We start from the raw sequence: 12,021 nt of genomic DNA on the forward strand, positions 1-12,021 counted from the left end.
TACACTATGTGTACATTACTCATATTCCTCATTACACTATGTGTACATTACTCATATTCCATACACTATTTACTATTCCATTACACTATGTGTACAATACCCATATTCCTATTACACTGTGTACAATACTCATATTCCTAATTACACTATGTGTACATTACCCATATTCCTCATTACACTATGTGTACAATACTCATATTCCTCATTACACTATGTGTACATACTCATATTCCTCATTACACTATGTGTACATTACCCATATTCCTCATTACACTACATGTACATTACTCATATTCCTCATTACACTATGTGTACATTACCCATATTCCTCATTACACTACATGTACATTACTCATATTCCTAATTACACTATGTGTACATTACCCATATTCCTCATTACACTATGTGTACAATACCCATATTCCTTATTACACTACGTGTACAATACTCATATTCCTCATTACACTATGTGTACAATTCTCATATTCCTCATTACACTATGTGTACATTACCCATATATTCCTCATTACACTATGTGTACATTACCCATATTCCTTATTACACTACGTGTACATTACTCATATTCCTCATTACACTATGTGTACAATACTCATATTCCTTATTACACTATGTGTACATTACCCATATTCCTCATTACACTATGTGTACATTACCCATATTCCTTATTAGATTACGTGTACACATACTCCTATTACTCATTATGTTACAAATACTATGTTGTCTAATCCTGAATCCTTTGATGCCAGATTGGTATACTGCTATTTGAAAAATTCTTGACCATTCTGTAACATCTTGGCTATTTACCACTACTTATAAGATACTTTAACTTTGAAAAGAATTTGATTTAAGCTTGACCTTTGCCTTAAATAGGCGTTATCGTTGGTAATTGCAGCTTTAGCCTGCGGTTTGGAAAATCCTTTCAAGGAGAACGACAGACACAGCACTTTACATGTGGGGATACCAATAAGTTCATTCTGTAAAATAAGCATTGACCTTGTCAACCACACTTTTTGATTTGGTAACCCGTACCTTTCCGCTTTCAGAAACCTCTGAGAATAAATCCGAAATGCCAGAGAAAGAATCCCGCTTAAAAGCCAGTTTTAAGTGGGACAATGATAGTCCACTAGCAGCTATCTTGTCCAGCATACCTGCAGAAAGTACACCAACCAGTGGTGCCAGTGTCTGCAAATTACCTGCCTTTTGATCTACAAAAGTTATCGTATCATATACATAAGATAAATAAAAACAATGTTTCTGTTTCAGCTCTGCTGATGCAGTTACTTGAGCACAAATTGCCATAAGGCTCCTGGCATCTGACAACGCATTGTGTGCATTGTAGCTACCACCAACTACTTTCTGGTAGACAAACTCCTGTTTGTAACATTCTAAACCTGGAACCATTTCCTTAAACAATGGTAGCGTGTCCATGAACACTAAAGCATCCAGGTTTACAATCTTACAAGCAGTCAATGCTCTAGCCAGAAAGCGGCCATCAAACCTTTTGCAGTTATGTGCAACAAGTAATGCATTAGCATTTACAAATTTGATAAAACTTTCTAAAGCCTGCTTTATAGGCACAGCCTCCACATACGCTCCCTTATATGACATCCTTCCATTGGCAGAAGATATTCCTGTGACTTCTGTTATCTTTTTAGTAATTCTTTGCTTTGTTGTTACGAAGGTGTCGAAGGATGATCCATCAGCTTTCACAGCTGCAATTTGTGTGATGTGTGCATTTGTTCCTGAAAAGTAATGAACAGAGTAAATTAAAGAGTCAAAAATTTTATTACCTTTAGCTATACTGGCCTTTTATATCAGTTAATCAAACAATCAGACAAATAGTTCAAATGAAAGTAATTAATTATCTAGGGCTGAGGCCCACATGATTGATCTTAGATTTTTGATATTGATAAAATAAGATAGAACTTTATCCCTAAGACATAAATGACACTGCATCCATATAAGACAACAGGAAAGGATGGGACAGAGTACATGACAAGCATGAGTAACACTGTATGACTCCCATTTCATGATGGGCAATGAAAATAGATACACGTATACATGTTCTCACCAAATCCAGTTGTTTCAAGATCAAAGAATACTTCTGTCAAGCCAGGCATTGTCTCTAGTGGGGGAGCAGTTGGTACAGGAGCTTCCGTAATAGGTGGGATCTCTGTATTATCAAGAGGTCCTGGGTAATTCAAACAAAAAAAAGAAAAAAATATATATAAAATTTAATGTCACTAATATGTACGTTCGTAGACTTAACTTTAGAATCACACAAAACATCCAAGCATTCATCCTCGATACTCCAGGGGTTACTATCACTGTCATAACATCAACCCCTTGCCTTATTATATATAAAAATCTCATTGTAAAACTGGAGGTAGTTCAGGACAAAAAACTAACCTATAGCAGGCCTGCAGAGACTTCCTTTGAGTGTTTCAGACAGAGCAATACCCAACTTCAAAGCCACACAGTCAACTAGAGTGTACTGTATGTACATCAAAGGACGAATTACTTGTATCTTCTGTTGCCTCCAGTTTCACTTTGATAGAGTCCCAGGTGTGGTGGATATAATGTCAGTGACAGTAACCCTTGGAGTATCGAGGGTGCCTAACATTGAACTTGAAACTTTTCAAATCAAATCTTATCGATCTACACATTTTGTAATTAGGAGTCTGAGATGGACATCTTTTGAGAATGTGAAGAATGTGTTTTCCTGAACATTTTTCGAGTGCTTTCTTATTCCTTTCTCTTATAACACTACAAAGAAACATTCTGGTCATGAAATAAGTTGAACACTATATCAAGCACTATCTATATAAAGAATTTTATTTTATTATTATTGCATGCTAAGTTCCTCTCTTCAAAACTAGAAGACTTAAAGCACTCCAGTTCCCTGCTTTGCAAGTGTGAGGTTTTCCTCTCATAAAACAGGATATTTACACCTGCCAAACTACAAACTTTGAACTACACCTTACACACTTCACATCAATCTACTTATTCAGCCATAAGACTAGAATAACTGTATCTATTAGATTTCACGTAAAGCAAATACATACCACTTGTTAAATCAATGCTTGTCGAGTATGTAGGTCCTTCTCGAAGCTCACATGAGGCTTCCTTTGAGGAGAAGTCTGCCTTTCGGTGAAGTCGCTTCAGTTTGGCTTCCTTAGTCAACATCTTATCATGGTTCCTTGAAAAAAAAATGTGCTTTGTTGTACAGTTTAATACACATGACAAAATCAAAAATCTAATGTCTTATAGTTTACAGATTAGATGCCAGCACAGACCACAGACATGGATAAGCCTTGTCACATAAAAACATATAAAAGTCATATCTTGACAGAATACTATTTTGTAAAACTTGAACCTAGCTGTATATGATTGCCAACATCAAAGCTGATACTTGGGTCTAGCAATAGCTCCCTCCGAGTGGACTGAAAATCTAGGTTTCATACTGAGGAAAAGTGTTCAGTCTTGTATAGTGTCCATATACCTTTAATAATATGGTTAGGATGGGTATACTTACTTTTTGGTTCTTTCATCTCTAAGTAATCCTAAAGTGATTGTGTGCTCTCCTGGGGAAATTCCAACTTTACTATGTGCCTGGAACAAAACCAACAACAGTAAAAAAAGTTGGGAAAATATCAATTTACTAAAATAAGTTTACATTGAAGCTTCATTTAATATTCAATTGTATTTAGTTCATATAATTTGTCCCTAATGTTTATGATGGAGTGGAGTGAGGGAGGGACTGTAAATCCTATCCGATGAGAAAAAATGGGACAAAAGATTTTTAGTTGTTATCGGATAAGTATTTTATCATTAATGAAACTTTCCATTACCTCCCCAGCAATAAAACATTCACCATGGTATAATTAGTTTTTACAATTTTTAGAAATATTTTTCATGCATACATGTACATTCATCAAAAACTTACATCAGCAACATATGTGTGTCCAACATTCTTCTGCGCGACTGCAGATCCCACACGAAAATTCAAACTGTCCGATCCAGCATAGAATCTTGATTTTGGTGCTTTTGCCGCAACAGAATGGTTCAGGCTCTCATTAGCTTGAGTACTTCCTAGTCTAGCTAGTTTCTGTGTGGCTTGACCCTGTGTGAGAGTAAATTAGATTCACTGAAAAGACTATTTTATAAATCTATATTTCAGCTGGCCAGTCCGATTTAGGGGGTATCAGAAGATTTTTCCATACCTAAAAAGTTAACACAAACTTCTATGTAGCTTTTCCAGAAATATGAATACTGCCTACAAATTGTTAATATGTGAAACAGCAGGACTGGGTAAATGCCATAAAAACATCTTCATGTTACCTCATATTGTTACATATACAGTATTTAAAACAAGCAACTGGGTTATGGAAAATATGTATATAAATAAATCAAAATGCCAAAATAGACCATTTTGATGTAACAAATTGTGTTTCTTTTTATAGGAAAAATTCAGTTTTAGAAATTACCTGAAATTTAAGGAAAATCTCATGTAATGTCTTCTGCAGGGCTGGATCACTCAGTGGTTTGCCATAGGGGAGGGAGTTATAACGGAGTGTAGTATTATCCTTGTGGCGACACCATGAACTGCACTCACTGTGGTCTCCAAATGGATGTTTTGAAAGGGCATTCAATCCCTGCTGTAAACCACTGATATTTTCTTTATTTTGTTGACACATATAATTAAAACAACGAAGAATATATTTAATAGTTTTGACCGAAAGCTGCTTATGTTTTTTTTGGGCCGAATATAAATTGTTACTGATAATTTTTTTAATGTGGTTGCTGTCCGAAAGTTTGGTAATAGCGGAATTAACTTCTGAATGTAATCGTGAAATAGTTGAGGTGTCTTCATCTCCAACAATAGCTTCAATTTCCACACTAGAGCTTTTCACCATCTCCACCACCATATCAGGCTCCATAGCCTTCGCGCTCCCATTCCAATTTCTGCGGCACAGATGTTTCCTTGTGACAGTTCCTATAAATATTTTTTTAAAAGAATTATTGCTATCTTCATGCATTTTTTTCAAATTTGGGTATAATATTGTTTTAGTATAAAACCTTTTTAACCCCTGCAATTTAGAATGAATGTCAGGAAATGAACAATCAGCATCTTTCTTTCTTTTAAACAAACGTGTTAGCCCTTCATCTTAAGATACAAACTCTATATGAAATATCACATGACATCTTACTATATAGTTAGCCTATTTGACCTCATTGAATTTGAATTAAGGTCAAAGTCATTAGTTTGAACAAACTTGGCAGCCCTTTATCATAGATTTAGAGTCCTTTGTCTTTTAGTTGATGAGAAGAAGTTGTTTTAATGAAAAATTTGACACAATTTATACACAATGATGAGTTTAGAATCCCTTAAGTACAATTTACCGTTGATTATAGTCCCATCTTCCGGTGATTATGATGTCACCTTTTGACATGATTTTTGTGACATCATAATCAATGGAATGTGGGACTATAAACAACAGTAAATCATACTTGATACATTGGGATATCAAAACTGCCGTATGATCAAATACTATCTCCATTTCAATGATTTTCTTACTTCTGACTTTTCTCCGCCTCCTAAATATGCATAAAAGACCATTAAACCAAACAAACCAAATCATTTACTTTTACCCACCTTTAGTTTTACTTCGGTCACATATTCTGCAACTTTTGGACCTGACAGCGTAAGAAACCACTTTTCCTGTTTTACAGCCTACCATTGTACAATGACCTGTGAATTATAGAAATGTCGCGGTGTTTAAATTCACCATATATATACTATGTATTATATATGGTGTTTTAACTACATGCGCTCTGTATTGTCTGAATTTACATGTCCCTGTGTCTGTCTGAATTTACATGTCCCTGTGTCATGTAATGTCCTGTACATGTAAATCTGTGTGTGTAAGTTGTTATGATGACGTATGAGAGGCGAGTAAATGGATTGGTTGAGTGTGTCACATTGACCCTGCATGACCCTGTCCTTGCACGTGCACGCCCACCCTTGAGGAAGCGTGTCCGCACATTACGTGGAAAATAGGCACTGGACATACACGACTTATAGCTAGAAGCCTGTACATGTGTGCTTTACGGCCACAGTACTGAAAGGGTTATCTGTCTCGGTTTGTGTGTAATAAATATTGTCAACTGTTAATAGCTGTTGGATTCTATTTATGTACTCGTGAACCAATACCCATATTATAATCACTCTCGTGACAGAAACATACATGTATATGTTATGTATAAAGTACTAATTAGGCAGATTTTAATGGATTTATGTATAATCATGCACTGAATAGAATTCAGACCAAAGGCCCATTATATTTAGATATAGATCAAATTGCAGCAAAAAAGTATCCATTGGACATAAAATTTTACGATTGTTAATTTACAATTTTCTAATAATTAGAAACTAACTTACTGGGCTACTTAACATTAATGTTACTTAATCATAAAATGAACCGCAAATTAATTATAAACACATTTGATTCTTTTTTTATTATCTCAGTATTTCTGATATGATAAAGCTTATGCTGATTTGCTTTTCAAAAACAAATATTTAAGCACAAACCAATGAAATTTGATACTAACCTGATAAACTGTTGTATCCTTTACCACTCCCTCTTGTTTGCCAGGCGCCATCAACACTTGCAGTGATTTTATTGGTTCCACTGTTAAAAAAGAAATTAATAATTAGTAATTTAAGAAATGGTTTGAATATCATATTTTTACATGTATTAATTTTGTCATTAGTGTGTAAAATACACATTTGATAGTATGTGGTTTGGTTTTAGTTTAGTTTTATTAGTTTAACGTCCTATTCACAGCCAGGGTCATGTAAGAACATGCCAGGTTTGTTGGGGGAGGAAAGCCAAAGTACCCGGAGAAAAACCACCAACCAGCAGTCAATACCTAACAACGGTCCCACTTGGGATTTGAACACGCATCCCAGAGGTGGAGGACTTGTGGTAATAAGTCGGGACATCCTAACCACTCGGCCAACGCGGCCCCTACATGTGCATGTTGATTTGACATATTCTTATAAATCTAAACATTTATTAAAATGTCAGAATAAATTCAGAAAACAACAGAAAATCTAAGTTGTTTCCTGTGATACAGTTATGCGAAAAGCATAACATATTGATTCCCATACAGAAATATGCATATGGTATACAATATGGCCAGTATAATTTTAAGACACTTTTACTGTTGAAATATAAGTACATACTTTTACTTGAAAAGTATCCCTGTGGACCATGAATACTTATAGAATAAATTCATTTATCTCGAGGATATAAAAATGATAATATATGACACTACTTTTTGTTATTGATTACTTTGGTACTGAATTTGCATTTTTGGAGACTTTGATTTCCATACATGTACCTGAATTCCTTCTCTCTTAACATTGCATCTTCTGTTGAACTTTTGGCAACTTTTTCAATCTGCTCCCCAACCTCTCTTTCTCTTTTCTTAAGGGTTGTCGCACTGACCGGGGGGATGTTTAAACAGCCAAGAAAACTGTTGACGTGTTCTGCTCCAAGTCCAGAATGAATCATGGCTGTTAAAAACAAAGAAAATTTATTATACTTGTTTTGAAAACTTACCATTATTTATAAAAGACACAATGTAGAAAAATACTTAATGTTACAATTTATATATAAGCGCTAGAGAATGCAGATTTTTTTTTTATATTTTTTTTTCATAATTATTTTGTTCCGTCACAAGGACATACATGTACATCATTTATTTATTCTATATAGCTGGATTTGACTGCAGGGTCAGTTATCAATGACCAGGTACAATGTACATATGTGCAATTGTACATTGTAGCTGAATTAAAGGTCTCGGCTGCTACATTTTCTCCTCTTTTGTTAAATATAGACTTATACATATACAGTATACATGTAGTTGATATGGGATCAATCAGGAACATTGTACTGTAACAGGAGAGGAGAAAATGTAGCGACCAGACCGGGATTCAAACCTGGGACCTCTAAACACTAGCCAAATTCTCTACCGTTGAGCTACCTGCTTACCGATGATTGACCCATTTCAATCGTGCTATAGTACATTACCGGGTATTAGGAGATCTACACGACGTGGGCTATGTACAATTTTCCCTTGGTTATGATGATGTTATAATCACCAGAATGGGCGCGAGACTGATCAACGGTAAATTATTTTTAACTCATATTGATTTAGTACTTATCTCAAAATCCCCGTATTGCAACAATTATTACTAGTAAATGAGCAAATATTATAAAACAAGTATGTAATTTATATGCTCCGGTATATATTTATACAACTGATCAACATAGGTTTGATACCCTTTTTCATTACAACTGTTACCAACTAACCCACTGCAGACTGTATTTTAACAAGGTTAAAGTGATAATAACAATGCATATGTGTGTGCATCAATTAAACATTGGTTGGAAGAAGAACTTTTCATATAAGGAGTGGGCGAATATTGGCAGTAGGCCTACAGTAGGCCTACAGCTAGTACATACTAGGCCTAATGCTGAATCATACACGTACCTGTTCCCAACTTCGTGTTGACGTCCCATGTCTTGTTGTTAAAGCCATGTCTTTTCCCAGTCGGAATCTGTGTAATATGTCTGCACAATATGTTGTCACATCGGATATAAAGGATGGAACCTAACCCCTGCCGGGTCTCATTTACACAAGAAGATAGACGAAGTGGTTGTTTACAGTGTTGACACTGATCTAACATTGTCGCCAACACTTGTAACTCAACCACTCGCCTGCCCTGTTTCCACGAGTCATTTACCTCAGAACCGGTATCGTCCTCGCAAGTTTCAGTTCGCACGACATTGTTTAAATTAGGCCGGTCTCGTGGTAAACAGTAATCATGATCTAGGCCTATTGGCTGAGCCATTACGGACACCATTACCGTGTTGTCGTCTGGTCGTCGATGTAAACATACCCGAAACCGTAGTGTCGTAAAAAAAATCAAATGAAAAAAAAACACGCACAAAAACACACATTTGAACATGCTTTGGAAGTATTTCATTTTTTATTTTCCAACCAACTTCGAATAATGCGAAAAAATAGCACAATATATGATTTTATAGATGTCGTGATATGAATACCCCCTGAATACGAAACGATGGCATGAGGCTGTCTTTACTTGACTGAACAAACCAACTCAAAAACAGTAACATGGTTAAAGGAAAACACATATCATGTTATTCAATGTTTGCTATACTATGTAAACTTGGAAAAAAACCACTCGGAGTTTGCATTATAACATTCTTAAAGGCTTTGGGGTTGTGATATAAATGTATATTTTGAAAGAAAGGTGCAATGATATATATAGATTTGGTTCCATGATTTGTTTGTTTGTTTTGTTTGATTAATTAACGTCCTATTAACAGCTATGGTCATGTAAGGACGGCCTCCCATGCATGCGGTGTGTTGCGTGTATGTTGTGGAGGTGCGTGTTTTTGGGAGACTGCGGTATATTTATGTTGTCTTCTTGTATAGTGGAACTGTTGCCCTTTTTATAGTGCTATATCACTGAAGCATGCCGCCGAAGACACCAAGCAACACACTCCACCCGGTCACATTATACTGACAACGGGCGAACCAGTCGTCCCACTCCCTGTGTGCTGAGCGCAAATCAGGAGCAGAAACTACCACTTTTATAGACTTTGGTGTGTCTCGGTCAGGGGACAGAACCCAGAGCTTTCCTCACAGGGGCGAACGCTCAACTCAAGGCCAAAGGTGAGCGGTGCCAAGAGAGGCATTAGGAAAGATAAAGTCAGTAAGAAAGAAAAGATAAGATCCTAAATTTAGTTGTCTTTTACGATCATGCAATAGGGGCAGCAGGTACAATTCTAACGCCCTACCTGCAGGGTTCCATGACACTAGTCTCTGGAAATATATTTTGATAAACTTGTCATTGTTAGACTGTTTTAAAGACTTCTTTTGAAAAGATATTATGAAGAAAGAACAGTTGTAACTTTAATTTTTGTGCATATGTTAGCATAAAAATTTCTCATTCTGGTGTTAATTTGAAGTGGCTGAAATTTAGAATTTAAAAGTGTATAGTCCGTCTATGAAAAACGTCTACATGCATTCATTAGCCGTCCAAATGTCATTATATATTAAAACGACAGTCAAGTTCTGCTTACGTTGTCCAGTTTGGACCAATGAAATTATGGGAAAGCCCCGCGTTAATTTTGCACAGTTTTAAAATTGATATGAAAGTGAGACTGCATGGGAATGTCAACACGGACATAGCCAGATGGGAGGACATTTCAGGATTCCTGCAATATAAATTAATGTCTTCAGATCCAGATTCATTTTTTTTTTCTATTTCCTAAGAAATTTATTTTTTAATATCTATTTACAGCATTTAAGCTTTACTCTTAACTTTAAACTTTTAAACTTGATGACAAATACAAATATAAAAAGATACCAATTGTCTTTTCAGGGTTCTTTTGGTAATTGTAACTTATAAGTCACATATAATGCACGAATTGTACTTTGCCATTGGTAAAATTGATTTTCCTCAATAAAAATTTAAAAAAGAGGACTTTTATAAAATTTTCAAAAAATTTCACAGACTAAACAAACAGTCATATCTGATAGATTTACATTGATGATTGCATATGAAATGATGACAATCAATATATTGACATTATAAACTAAGTTTAAACTGGACAACATAATAATTTAAGACACATCTTATGTAATATGCTGTGATTTCAAGATGAGAACTCTTAAATTAAAGGGACATGAACCTAATTAAACCATGTAAATTTGAAGCATTTGACATAATTACCCTTGAAATTTAGTTTTAAATATCAAATACGTTTACCACAAGATTTATTGACATATAAAGATGGGAATCAATGAAACATTACCAAACATCTATGCAGAAAAATACCGTTTTCCCAGCGTAGAAGTTGTCAAGTGTGACCCCTTTTCAAAGAGACATGGTGAAAGTTTCCTCGCCCGCCGCTATTTGAACTATATTTAGTACAAAAGTATCTCAACCAATCATCTATTACGATAACCAAAATAACCAGAAAACTCCCTTCTATCAGCCAATCACAAGAGGAGTTACAGAGGATTAAAAAGAGATCCGTAAAATGATGTAAAATCATCACTTGCATAGTAACCGATGTCGTAGGAAATAATGCCCCTCTCCCATATTCACTACTATTTGAGGCGTTAGGCATATTCTTTTTTATCCTGATAATTATCATGCTTTAAATAATAAGTTGAATATGATGTAGTTTAAAATGTTTCCAATCCAATCGTCATTTAGTGTTTGAAACGGGAATATGAAATTGATGCAAGCTCTCCAAATATTAGGGAAATAACGTTATTTTCCTTTACATCATGTTCCTTATTCGCCATGAAAATTTTTGTAAAACAATTTCCATACCAGCATAGGAGACTTCATATCTATTTAGGCCTACATTTAATATTCATTATTTTTGACATGCCAATCTGTCTGTTGTAGTTTATGTCCTAATTTTAAACTGCCCCTTGAAGTTCGTCCCCCGAAATCGCTTTCATGTTTATAACTGTTGGTGTGTTTAACACCGTGTATTCTATAACAAGACATGTTTGTGTGTGTGGTTCATGGGTAGGCCACATGGGTTTTATTACAAACGATATACAGGAAAGAGATATGGGAACAGCACATGTGTATGTTCCATGTGCTACCCATAACTCATCTATAAATCGTATCATTTGTAACGAACCCCTGTGGGTACTGGTAGGCCTATAGCTAGTTGGTGGGGGTGGAGGGGGAGTAGCGGGGGTTGTTATCACTGACATGCTGGTACCAATGGTCATTTACTAGTACCTGTTCATTTTCTAGAAGATTCGAGCCATTCTCTAATTAAGATTTATAAAGGCATTCTTATCATTAAAAGACTTGTCATTCAAATGACTTCATTTTCATTTCAATTTAAATAAAGATTGTGTGAAACATGT

General features: G+C 35.3%; 1 protein-coding gene across 1 annotated transcript; it reads right to left on the reverse strand.

The window, feature by feature from the left end:
* Positions 1–227: 227 nt before the first annotated feature.
* Positions 228–9,197, reverse strand: LOC138311470 (uncharacterized). The gene is made up of 10 exons (XM_069252809.1): positions 8,584–9,197; positions 7,429–7,603; positions 6,634–6,713; positions 5,678–5,773; positions 4,509–5,017; positions 3,968–4,144; positions 3,557–3,633; positions 3,087–3,220; positions 2,093–2,212; positions 228–1,763 (listed from the first exon to the last, which is right to left on the reverse strand). The coding sequence occupies exons 1-10, from the start codon at positions 9,077–9,079 to the stop codon at positions 991–993; spliced, it is 2,637 nt and encodes an 878-aa protein (XP_069108910.1). The 5' UTR covers positions 9,080–9,197; the 3' UTR covers positions 228–990.
* Between the last annotated feature and the right edge of the window lie 2,824 nt (positions 9,198–12,021).

This window comes from Argopecten irradians, unplaced genomic scaffold (assembly GCF_041381155.1).
Source record: "Argopecten irradians isolate NY unplaced genomic scaffold, Ai_NY scaffold_0028, whole genome shotgun sequence".
In the NCBI taxonomy this organism is placed as follows: Eukaryota; Metazoa; Mollusca; class Bivalvia; order Pectinida; family Pectinidae; genus Argopecten; species Argopecten irradians.